This window comes from Blastomyces gilchristii (assembly GCF_000003855.2).
Source record: "Blastomyces gilchristii SLH14081 genomic scaffold supercont1.1, whole genome shotgun sequence".
NCBI lineage: Eukaryota > Fungi > Ascomycota > Eurotiomycetes > Onygenales > Ajellomycetaceae > Blastomyces > Blastomyces gilchristii.
In genome coordinates this window covers 255771-268351 of record NW_003101682.1, presented here as the reverse complement: position 1 = coordinate 268351, position 12581 = coordinate 255771, and the positions used below count along the sequence as shown (strand labels likewise).

Sequence of the window (12581 nt, the reverse complement as noted above, 5' to 3'; positions counted from 1 at the left end):
TCATGGGGCGTTAGATATCGAACAAAGGGAGGAGAAACAGAAGTTTATTCGGCGCTAATTTCAGGGGTTGAACCCGATCCTTGGCCGTTTTGCTGCCAGAAGAATGAAAATTACCAATGGAAGAATTTCTAGCCACAACTACTCCTGGAAAAGCGGTGACAATATTTACTGAGTTTCATGACAATTTGCGTGTACATTGCCGTACTATCTATGTAGATGCTTTGTTTCATTCACAATATCATCTCCTTTCACTATCCCGGTCAGAGCGCGTGAACAAAAAGAAGATGCAGTCAAGGAGGGTATGAGTGCGGCAACCGGACTAGCTTAAATAGTATGTAAATAAAGGACAAAATGACAGCGTATGAGAGCATAAATCAGGAAGCTGTGTCGGATACAACTAACTGAGGCATACGGGCCCTGTTTCAAGGGAAGTTAAACAAAATCTCATCGCTTGCGGATCGACCATATCAAACAGACCTGAAAAGAAAAGGGAAAATACAAAAAAAGGAGATATCAAGCAACTATTTCTTCTTATCCTTCTTATTGTCTTTCCAATCAACACTCTTCTCCCCGTCCGTCTCTGGAGCGATGGTGGGCGCCGTCGTTGTGGTGTTGCCAGCAGCCTGCTCAGTTTTCAAACTCCCGTCTCCCTTGCTCCCACTTTTCGGATACTTCGCCTTTTGAATAAGAAACCCTTTTTCCTCAAGCGGCCGCAGCTTCATGCTTTCCCCGTGATAAAACTCGCATCGAAAGCGCAGATAGCGCTCACGATCCCTAAATACCGTGATTATATCGCCTGTGTACAGTTTTCCGAAGAGACGCGCATCCTTCGCCGGCGTCTCCTTGCGTAGCTCCACGTCATTAACCCAAATGCAATTGCTCGCCTTGGTAGAGAGGATGGCCATGACACCAGGAACCTTTCGCCAGTCTTCACCGGCTGCGATGCGGGATTCGATCGACGGTGCCCAGAAAGTGAGTTCGAGGGCGTAGGCCGGGATTCGGCTATCCATAGGATCAGAGTAACGAACATTGACTCTTGGTCCTCGGCCCCATGATGTCATGCGTGATTCGAGGTGGAGTGATACATCTGTGATTGAACCGGGAAGTGATATGAGCGCTCCGAAGGGAGGGGTGAGTCTCGGGGAGTTTGCAGGACTCGTGATCCTGGAGGCGAACCGCGTATTCGTCTCGTTCGCCTCGCTCGGCTCTTCAGGGGTATTCGAACCATCGACCTGTGCGACTTCCTCTCCAGTGTGCTCGTCGATAGTGGTGGAGAGCTCGAGCAGGTGTTTCGGGTCGAACGATTTAGATGTTTGTTCACGCACAAGACAACATGGATTGGTGAGATTTCTGGGCGTAACTTTCGGGGTAGGGATGGATTCCTGGCCGACTGATCTTCGATGTGCTTGGTCGGTAGAGTCGAGCCCACCAGGTTTTTGGCTTGAACTCCTTTTCTTAGCCTCGTCGTGGCCGCCAGATTTTGATTCCCGGGCTTGGGACGAGGGTGCATTGCCCACGGAAGATTCCGGGGTGGTTGGATTATTACTATTATGGGCTGTGGAGATTGGTGTTCTGACATCAGGAGATTCCATGTGCAACTGACCCACTAGTGATTCCGCTCCCATTAAACTTGGGGCAGAAGCACCCCGCTCCAACCCGATAGGCAGTTGTTGATGGTGTAGCTCTGCTGGATTATCAATACTGCTGAAACTTAGAGACGACTCCATCTCTGAGGAAGGGTCATCATAAACATCCTCATCTTGGAAACGAGGCTGGAAGTCAAACATTGCTGTTGGTCGGTTTGCGTTTCCTTCAAATGCGGCGGAACTCCTCAGAGCAGGCCCGGATATCTCCCCAAAAAGACGTGCCATGGGCGGCTGAGTTCCTTGGCCACCGAGACCAGAGCCTAGATCATAGCTACCAAGGTCTGGCAACGAAGGATATTTGATTATAGCTGGAACTTGGGCCATTACAACGTGCTGGCTTGAATCTTCAGGATAGTGAGAAAGTCGCTGTCTTTTGACGTCCTTGTGGTCAGTGGGCGTTTCGTCCTCAACCCCATGCTCCTGATCTTTAATTTCTTCATTTAAATCTTCATCAACTTTATCATTAAGATGAAGGCGAGAGGCGTCAAGCCTATCTGCTTCTTCATCTTCATTAGCCTCACCTACGGCAGCTAAAGTTGTGTCGATATCCTGAACTTTGGGACCGTCGAACTCTGTGTAATCAAGTTCGTCTGGAACGTTAACGATCCACGGGTGTTGGAAGCACTCGGGCTCCTTGGGTCTAGCTCTCGGATCGCGATTAAGAAGCTTCGAAACAAAATTAATACCACTGTCCGATACTCCAGCTTTTCGAAGCAAGTCATAATCTGCATCGGTTGTCATTATATTGCGCAGCATAGTTGCACCCCTATCATCTCCTCGGCCAGCGTAGGGCGCAGTTCCACAGAGGATATGAAATAACACTGCACCAAAAGACCACATATCTACCGATTGATCGTACGGCGATGTTCTAGGGACCCTAGAAACACATAGTTAGTACGCACAATGCCCGATGTGAAATGACACGAAGTTACTCACGAATCAGCAGCACGTCGCCTTTTCCTTGCCTCGCCCCGCCTATAGTTGTCGTACTCTGGATAAACTTCAGGGGCACAATATAAGAGCGTTCCACAAAACGTCTTCATGAAGGATTCTTCCTGGGCGACCTTGGAGAGGCCAAAATCTGAAAGCTTAACATGTAAGGGATCAAATGACTGGATTAAAATGTTATCCGGTTTGATGTCACGATGTGTTATCTTCCGTCTGTGAAGGTATTGGAGGGCATGTAAGATTTGTCGAGAGATTGTTTTTACCTGCTCCTCCGCGAGGTGATGACATTGATTAAGATAGGCGGATAATTCGCCACCGGGGACATACTCCATGATGATATAGATCCAACGGTTATCGTGATCATGATAGTCTCTGAATTCGACAATATTCGGCTACCTAGGATTAGTCTCCATAGGGTAAAGATATGTTTACCAAGAAAGGGGCCTTACATGTCGTAATCCGCTCATGATCAACATCTCATTGTTAACTTTGTGGTCTGAAATATTATTCTTCATAAGGCGCCGTTTGTCGAGCTCCTTGCAAGCGTAGACCATGCCGTCGTTTTTCGTTGCGAGTTTGTAAACCGTGGCGAATGCGCCTTTACCAACCTGTCCCGTGACATTATACTTGGAACCGCCATTCCAGTGCATCCCATGAGTATTGCCGCCTTGCTGAGGGACAATAAGATAACCATTACGTTGTGCCGCCTTTCCAGGCTTTGCTCCACCATCTCCATATTTTTTGGATGCGTTTTGTACTCGGTTCATGTAGTGAATCACATTCTGTGTGTACTCACGCTCAAAGCCATCCCGAGGAGGAATACGGACTATGAACTTGATGCCAGTGGTCGAATCATTCGCCACGTGAATGATAGAGCCGGGGACGAGCATTTGTGTGGAGGAAGCACCATACTTATTATCTTTCCGAACAACTTTGTCATCTACAAGGGTCCCATTGGTTGAAGTGTCTTGTAGCATCAAGATATTGTCGCGCGTTAGATAGATCCGAAAGTGCACATTTGATATCTTCTTTTCGCTATCATCCCGAGCGAGGACTATATCGCAGCGATTAGGATTACGACCGAAACAAAAGCCCATACTCACGTCTTTTACAGAGGATGAAAGCCTCAACGCGATGTCCCCGGGAGAGCTGTTGGGAAGTCCGGTGTCGTTTTCAAGATTGTCCCTTTGTAAGATATGCTGTGGGCCAAAACGCGCAGTCGCAGATACAGCATTGTGGGCTGCCATGGAGTTCGGATGTAAAACACAGATGATGTCGGGAACATCCTCTTCATCAAGCCCGGAGTTGTTGAGCCCTATCCGCCGAGGGTCGGCATATGGTTGCGTTGAAAGCTGCGTTGCTTCATCCATTGTGAACGGGGTTTAGGGAATGCGGAAGATAGTTCTGCAGCCGGGAAGTGAAGGGGAAGTGAGTGTGTTGTAGAGCTGATGGGTTTTGAAACTGATCGAAAATGGATGGAGATGGCCCCAGTTAAATACAAGAAATGGGACTTGTATGTGTGTGATTCATCAAAACCGTCAAGCAGGCTGAAGACCATGCATCCGCCCTCGTGGTGCTGCCTTTGCGAAGGTATCAGAAAATATGGATTACCCTCTCTGAAAGAAAGTTGTACGTCGGTGAGAGGATGAGTCCCGTAGGATCCTTAAAGATGCTCTGTTTTAGCGTCGGATGAGAATTGTCACAAGGGGTTCCAACCCCAGTCGCAAGGCGCAGTGAGGGTCTGCATTACAAGCCGTCAGTCAGTTTTCGAAGGCGATGGAAATTGAATCCAAAATATCGCGTGGAAAGTAAAGTTGGTCTTTTGAAAACGAAAGGGGTTCGTTGCCTGTTGCTTAGCAACGGACAAAAGGAAGGAATATTTATAATTGAGATTTTCCTGCAACGTCACCCTGCCAACAAAGACTCTGAAATGCCATACAAGCACCGAAAACAGCCTCCCCGAATTTTGGTGCCCTAGGACGAAAGGTTCGCAAGCTTACCGTTGCTCTGCAAGCGGCAGAGGAATTTCCTCAGCTGGCCAACGACAGGATAAATTCTTGACAGGCAAGGATAAGGCAGCGAGAAATGTGGTTCCAGCGGTCTTCCTTTGCGCTAAGAGACGAGTCACACCACGCGGAACTTTCAAACCAATGAGTATCAGTAGCCGCTCGCCTGGCGACAACGTCGAGATCAATGTGAGAGTCAGGAAGATGTAGTAGCCAAGAGACCTTCTGCCAAGGTGCCTGACTTTCCGGGCAGGTAATCGCTTCTGCCTGGACAATTATTAGAGGTTTTGAAGAGCTAGGCAACACCAGCCAACAACCAGTTATCCCAATGACCCAGAAATCTCATATATCTTGCACGGGGCGCCTTATTAGCTACGTCTGCTAGCCGACAGGACTGGGCAATCGCTGCTGCGAGGGGAACACTTGAGTGGCTCAAACAGAAATAGCGGCAATTAACCTAATCAATAACACATGATTTCCATCAGTCAACAATGCACCTGGCTCAAAATAATACAAAGTAAATATGTTTTGGGAGCACAATGGCTAGGCCTTGACTTACCCGTACCGTACCCATGGACTGGAGGAGCTTCTCCTTACTAGAAACTTGAGAGTTCACACAAAAATTGTGGTTCTCTAGAGAGTTAAGCAAGTCCAACAAGAAGGTTAACGCGGCCGCCGCGGATTAATTGCGGGAGAGCCGAACCCGTGGGCAATCTATCTTGGGGTGAGGCTAGCAAACGAGGATAATTGTGAAGCTCGATGGCGAGATATCGTGGTTGCGGCGAAGTCTCTCGGAATGTCGGCGTAAGGATAATCCTAGGCTGCCCCAGGCGTCAGGTGCTTGCTTAGGCAGAAGGTTCCCGGCCCGAGTCGTCCCTGGAGTTAAAACCCGACGCTTTTGCCAAATGCGGGGCCGGGGGCAGAGCCTCTCGGCCCCCGCCCCCGGGATCCCGTTGCCGAACCACCACACCCAGGAACCCTCAACCTTCACCAGAAGCTTAAACGTGCAGGGTTAAAGAGTCATATCGTTGATGCACAGCACTATTATAGCTTAACTACTCCGTACCATGTATTCAACTACCCTCTTGCCTGATTTTCCTAGGCACCGTGTGACGACAAAAGGATCTGCCGCCTATTGAACCCCTCCTCTCAGTTCATGAGTCAGATAGGAGGAGCGTGACTGGTTTCAGGCACCGTGTCCCCATGTGGCAGACGCCAGGATCGTCAAACGTTACCAACGTTTCATATTAGAGGTGATCCAAACAGTTGGGCGCGTTATGGGCATGTGTTTCAAAGCATCCGGTGTGAAAACTAAATCAGCACATGTTTCAGGAAGGAATTCACAACCAGACGGGAAAGGCTTCCGCACACAGACATGCGGCACCATCGACCAAAGTCATGACCACGTTCTCTACCTCCCACCCCATCGGGTGTTGATTGGGAAGAATATGAGCAGAAAACCCATTTTGTATTGCTTCAATTATCAATTATGTTCTATATTCTTGTCGTGAAGGGAATTTTTGCCAGCACTCAGAGCGTATGTGATTGTCTTCAGAAATTTGAGGCCACTTCGTGATCTTGAATGAGACGCCCAAAGCCACTCGAAAAATTATGGGAAAACAGCATTCGATAATTTTCGGGATTACCCTCTTCCATTCCCAAGTGACAATTTATTCCTCGTTTTTTACCCATTGCTGACACACGAATCTGAGTGAGTTTTCAGCAGCTGGAGAGTTCTGGACGGACAGTTATAAACGAGGAAGAAAGCTTTTAGTCGTTGCTACTTGCTACCGCGATAAAGAGAATCCGTGGACTGGTTCGGTCTTCCGCTCTACACAAACAACGCAGATACACGTTTTCTGGGCACGGCAAGAGAGCTTTATTAATGACATGGGAAGTGAATGCACGCCCGTTTACCTCTACAGTTGGAAGCTCAACCAGGGACCTACCGTGACAAAGGTCGAGCCCCATGTTACACATCTTCATAATACACAATCTTCACGCGAGCTCACGTACCGTGCATGACTGTCTCGGTACATACAATGCAGCTTCCCCGAGGAAACCCATGGCCATTACCAAGCCAACCCTGATAGACACTTGGTCCTGATTGAGGAAATCCTGGCAGTGTCTGAATGGCTCAATGTCACACAGCAGAAGGGGAAAAAAAGCCTTTACATGGGTTGATATCTTGTCTTGCTTGAACAATTGTCGTTTTACATTGGCGATATCTGAGGGAGATTAGTCGATTCGCGCTGGTATTAACTGTTCTTTTCTTTGCTTGCCATTGGTGTACTTTGATGTCATTTTTCTTGCATTTTTCTTTTTGACTGTTGGGCTATTGCGGAGTTTGCCTGCGCATTGAAGTAACTCAACCCATACGCACCGCTGACCAGCTATGGCAAGTAAGTATTCTGCGGTTGCTACCGTATCGTACGGAATTATCCAAAAGGTTAACTCTTTATGATATACTTCAGGGTTTGTCCGGCCTCTTTACGTTCGGATCGATTTGTTTGTACGGATAGAATCGCGTTAGTATGTATGGCTATATATAAATACCTCTTTCCCCTAGCTTGACAGGTTCAAATCGCTTGTACATATTCAATTCCCATCATTCCATTGCTCCAGATCTTGTTTTGCTTGCTACGTGAAAATCGTCGTCTCCAACATGGCAACCGCCCAACCCACCCCCTGCTGCCCCCGCTAGGTGGAAAATAAGGAATCTCACCAAATATTTGACAGAACAGGTACATCTCTGGACCCAGCTAGGGTTTACGACTTACTCATGGAACAAGACCAAAAAAGTTATTTCCACAGGTTTGATGTACTCTGTACAGAGAGGGAGGGAATAAGAATGAGAAGCTGTCCCTCCTATTTGTATGGGGATGTTTGAGAATGCGCCCACCCGGAATGATGATTAACATGCCACTAAAATATTAGGGAGGCCTTGACGAAAATAACTAGTTAACTGACTTAACTAGTTAACTACCGGAAACCGGAGTAACTTATCCCAGTGTAATGTGTGTGTGTTAGTCAGCAGCAAGTTGCATCTACTTTACCAAACCTTCACAATCTTTTACCAGCAAGCAGCCTTAACTGAGTTCATGCCCAAGAATCTAATGCTACCAGGTCATATGAAGGAGCATGGATGAGCGGCTAAATATTCAAATATTATCAAAGCCATTTATGAACATAGCTGCGTTGTTTTCTTGCTCGACTTGATGGCTGCCAACCCCATCATCTCCTCAGCGGCCTCTCTCCTAGTCCCTTGGGAGGCTTCCAGAACTGTAACCTGTCATTGCCGTAGATGCGACGCCCTGTTAGCAATCGCCCCGAACTCATGGACTAGCTGCGATTCCTACTTATTCACGCCCGGGTCGATCTGCCTATTTGACAATAACATCCTTTCCAATCCGCGTTCTGAGCCGCACCCAACCGAGGATGGACAATATCAGTCAACCATTTGCAAAAACTGTCTGGAAACTGTTGGGCAAGGGGTTCAGAAGGAAATGTTTAAAGATGGATATCCGTGAGTTGACACAATCGCGAAGCTTTATCCGAAGATATATATTAAACCCCTCAAGTCAGTTCAACCTCTTTTGGTCCTCGCATTCAATCCTCCTACGGGATCTCACTACTAGAGAGCTAGTCCCTTCACGCCTAGATGCGGTTACGAAACAATCGTCTTTGGAGGCCGCGGATCCAAATAACTGTGAAAAACGCACTTATCAGCAACAAACAGGTGGTCAATCCGGCAGTAAAGACAACGAAAGGCACCTAAACACCCCGTCTGCAAGAGCTACCTCGGACGAAATGCACGTCATGATCAACGAATGGAAGCATACAATCAGCTCTCTACGGGATGAGATTCAGTGCCTAAAAACTACAATCTCGTCCCGAAATCACACACCACAAGCACCATTACATGATGGCTACGAACTAATCGCCACGGCGTTGCGGGAAGTTAGAGCGAAAGGGATTGAAATAGAAGCGCTTAAACAAGAAAATCATTCTCTAAGGTTTAAATGCAGCCAGTTAGAAAATATGTTGTTAACTCGGGTTGAGCCAACCTCTGGTCTTAATAACCGTCCTTTTGTCGCGTCTCCGAATATAGATGGCGGGGCTCTAGTCTTGAATCAAAGAGATCACCCCTTAGACTTGAATTCCAACGGGAAACGCCCGTTCCCAGAAGAAATTTCTCTGTTTGATGCTGGGCGCGGTCAACGGAATTCAGAAGGACGGAATTCGACGGCGAACACGGCGTCTCAACCTCTTTATAACAACTCGCAGCCGATCCGCCTCGTTTCAAATATAACCCATCATGGAGGCTCGAATTCTGACACTGATGAACTTGCTGAACCGTGGCAGGGTCCAAAATATCGAGCATTATCTAGTAACGTCAATTGTAGAGAGAGCAATGCAAAGGATTCCCGCACAAGCCCAAACAAACGTCAAGCGCACGAGCGAAACCAAGCTTTCCAAGTCGACCCTACCAAACCAAGTCAAGAGAATGCTACCAGAAAGAAACCTCCTGGACGACCGCGAAGAGGGTCTTTATCCGCAAAGGCTTCGACGAAAAAAATACCTTTAAAAGAATCCGATACTAATACCCAGGTCACAACAAAGCCGCCTGGTCCTACGGAGGCCATTAACGGACAAGCCGTAGAGCCCCGAACCCTGGACAATCCTCAACCTGTGAACAGAGCAAGAAGAGCCAGTGCGCGACTCTCAAGACGCTCTTCCCTTGCTCCTCCAGATAATGAAAATACTCAGCATTCCTCCAGCACTGAGCCCAATCAGGTCCACACAGGGGAGGAACCGGTAGCACAGTTACAGGGTGGTGAACTACAAGAAAGCCCGTCCTCTCCTGCACCAAACATTCAGACCCATGAGCAAACGATCCCCAACTCTCAAACCGACAGTGATAACCCACCGCTTGATCAGAAGGATTCTCGCCCGATTGTCAACGAGCAAGAAGAATCTACACAGACAACAGCAAAATCCACAAGAAGCCTTCACCACCCGACTCGTGGAAGACGTAAATCGCAAATCGCAGCCCGCGATTCTCTCGCAAAATTAGCCATGCAGAGAGAAGAAGCGTTGGAAATGGCCGCAGGTTGAAGTGAGGAAGAGGTGGGGTGAGGAGCCAACGCTGATCGATTTTGGGCCTTCAGTTTTGTTTCCCTGTCAGTAAATATGCATTTGACAAGTCTATATCCAGTAACAGACATTAAACAGCTTAGTCAAGGTAGAAAGTTGATGGTTCTTCAATTGTCATACCCACTAGTCAAATAATTTTAGGGTAGCCAAATCTACCAACCCACCCCGAAGCCTATTAGTGTAGTCTATACGCTGCATCATGAATAGTTGCCTACCCACACCAGCCTTGAAATCGACTATACATACGGAGTATATGTACATGCATATGGAAAAGCGAATTCCAGATGTTATTTAAAGTAGGATATTAAAGCGGGATAACACACGAAGGTCTTGAAAAAAGACAGCAAACAAAATTGCCAGATTACTTTACAGTCATGAACCCACATCCTTCCCTCGCCCTCTGGCAAGCCTTCTTCAGCGCTTGCTCCTCAGTATCTGTCCATTTCACGTTGAGTTCATGCCACGGCTTCTGGCTGCGAAATTCCTGCATGTAGGTCTTATGTAGCTCCTGGAGACGGGAAACCTCCCGTGGGTCGCCTGTGCCCGAGTACACCATGAACAGCGTACATGGTGGTAAGGAATCAAAGATTCGTTGGATACACGAGACTGTTTTCGCGACTGCAGAGGCGAGGCGCTCGGATTCGGAATTATCACTTTCCGCACTTGTAACTGGGATTGCAGTAGACTGGTTTACATTGGACGGGTCAGGAATGCGGTTGCACCAGCCGCGGAAGACTTCCAGTTCACGTAGGCGCGCCCACGTGAAGTCTACACCACCGCCCGGCACCACGCGACCGTCCTCATCCCCATTGATAGCGCGGTTCACCGCATCAACCACTTCGTCATCGTTTCTGCAACCCAATGCAACTGTCGCCTGAGATCCAAATCCTCGTTCCGGATTGCCCCAGTCAACAACAGCTCCTGTTCGACCCTCTTTTGTCGCACCACTAGCGGCCCTCCCTGGGACACTGGCTCGTGAAAGTCGGCGGAATATGCTTTCGTTAGAAGCATCGCCTGTTCCCCACTGTTCACCCTTTTCGCACTTTTGCTTCACAAGTTCGAGTACGGCTCGTGCGTCTTCAATGGAATCATGTCCGGCCTGGCCTTTCTGAATTTCCTTCCCGAGGTATTTCTGCGATAGCCATTTTAAGCTTGATTTCAAGGGGGATCCGCGAGGGTGGGGATAGATGATTGAGGTGTCGATGATGAACGGGTGAGTTAACTTGAGGGCGGAGAGATCGGAATTGAGAGAGTGGCCGATTAGTATAGTATGAGGGCCCACTAAAGACAGCAACCTCTGTTGGACATCAGGCAAACGGGTTGTTACAGGATCCAACATTTCTTTCGTTATCCCGGAAAAACGTGTCAGGTAATCGATAATAGGCTTCTCCGGCTTGACCAATTCGTCCAGCACCACTTCACCATCCCAGGAGACAAGGCTAACCCGCGTGAGTTGCGAAGATCCTCCTTCAGTGATGCACATTTCACAGTCTAGGGACAGTATCTCTCGCCCTGATGTTATACTACCTTGTTGAATGTCATTCTCTGACACTGTACCATCTGAATACCTGTCAACTTTGGTGTCCACCCAACCATCATCGGGACCCTGTCCCAAAGAGGCTCGTAAATTCGCGTTAGCAGAGGCATCTTCGGGTTTATCGAATAATGCCGGATGTAACACATATTCGTTATCCATCAAATCATTCAGTGAACTAATAAAGGTTGTAATAGGCGTTCGTTTCGATGGCCAGTTGTCTGCGCCACGAGGAGGTTTCGGGCCTTTAGATTCATTTGTCTCTTTAGACTTTGGCAGAGCGGACAATAGAATTGCTTGCAGCGGTGAGTGCACCTTATTATATTTCGTGTCTCCCGGAGATTTAACAGGCCAAACATGTGGAAAAATCTCAGCTAACGGTTTGAGGGGGTCCGGTAGCTGGTCCGCCGCAAGCGATTTTGGGTTGAATTGAGCTGTGCTCGGTGCAGTTGGAAGGCCATTTTTCCATCGGTCAAATTCACCCGTGATTTTCTCGCTACGCTGGACTTCGGTCCACTCGCTTTCAGTATGCTGAGTCGTAGAATCGTCGGCATCATTCATATCCGATGCAGACTCATGGCGCTTGTCAGGTACCAATGGAACAGTACCGTCAAACATGCCAATCTCCAGACCAGGAACCATTAGGATGACCACTTTCCTGACATGACCAGAATGCTTCATTGAAATCCATTGCGGCGCAATGCCATCACCGAAGCAATAAAGGAGTAGTCCCTGCAAATCTGCAATTCTGATGGAAGATTGCAATCGACCTTCAATATAGGTTAGGGTTGGGTACTTCGTTTTTTCATTCCCTGCTCTCTTTCGCTTCTTCATTGGTGCCGCCGCTTCAGGCGTTTGGTAGGTATTGTTACTGTCGTTCCGGAGCATCGAAAGAGTCTCTGCTATGCCAAATCCAGTGCTGTTTTGGGGAGTAGGGGATGTGCTGCTGGGGCTGACATTCGCGCCTCGCACAAATGACTGCGAGCGTTTACGCTTTTTATCAGAAGTCATAGATCCCGCTGGCTAGAACAGAAGCCAGATAGTAACCGCCAAGCAGCAGTTGTACAAATCGCACGAACTGATGTGTAGCGGGTGAAAGGTTTTATGGAGAAATGGTTTAAGTAGTACCTTTATTCAATACAATGAAAGAACACAGGAGTGGCCATGAGATGATTACCAGAGCATGTTGCATATAGCCGAGAAACACTCAGCTTGTTTCTCGAAAGTTCGCATATACAATGCATTAAAATAATCACCTCGTTGGTTGATGCGCGATCCCTTCACGCGAAA

General features: G+C 48.0%; 3 protein-coding genes across 3 annotated transcripts; 1 reads left to right on the top strand and 2 right to left on the bottom strand.

Annotated features, from left to right (window-relative positions):
- Window positions 1–21: 21 nt before the first annotated feature.
- On the bottom strand, window positions 22–5382 carry BDBG_00026 (CAMK protein kinase). The gene is made up of 5 exons (XM_031719697.1): window positions 5160–5382; window positions 4595–5057; window positions 3044–4335; window positions 2583–2986; window positions 22–2523 (listed from the first exon to the last, which is right to left on the bottom strand). The coding sequence occupies exons 3-5, from the start codon at window positions 3962–3964 to the stop codon at window positions 522–524; spliced, it is 3327 nt and encodes a 1108-aa protein (XP_031575564.1). The 5' UTR covers window positions 3965–4335; window positions 4595–5057; window positions 5160–5382; the 3' UTR covers window positions 22–521.
- A 2224-nt stretch (window positions 5383–7606) lies between these two features.
- BDBG_00025 (uncharacterized protein) lies at window positions 7607–10402 on the top strand. Its single transcript, XM_031719696.1, has 2 exons — window positions 7607–8126; window positions 8182–10402. Exons 1-2 carry the CDS (start codon window positions 7819–7821, stop codon window positions 9716–9718), a joined length of 1845 nt encoding a protein of 614 aa, XP_031575563.1. The 5' UTR covers window positions 7607–7818; the 3' UTR covers window positions 9719–10402.
- Window positions 8547–12550, bottom strand: BDBG_00024 (exonuclease). The gene has a single exon (XM_002628732.2). The coding sequence runs from the start codon at window positions 12300–12302 to the stop codon at window positions 10119–10121; it is 2184 nt and encodes a 727-aa protein (XP_002628778.1). The 5' UTR covers window positions 12303–12550; the 3' UTR covers window positions 8547–10118.
- Window positions 12551–12581: the final 31 nt, after the last annotated feature.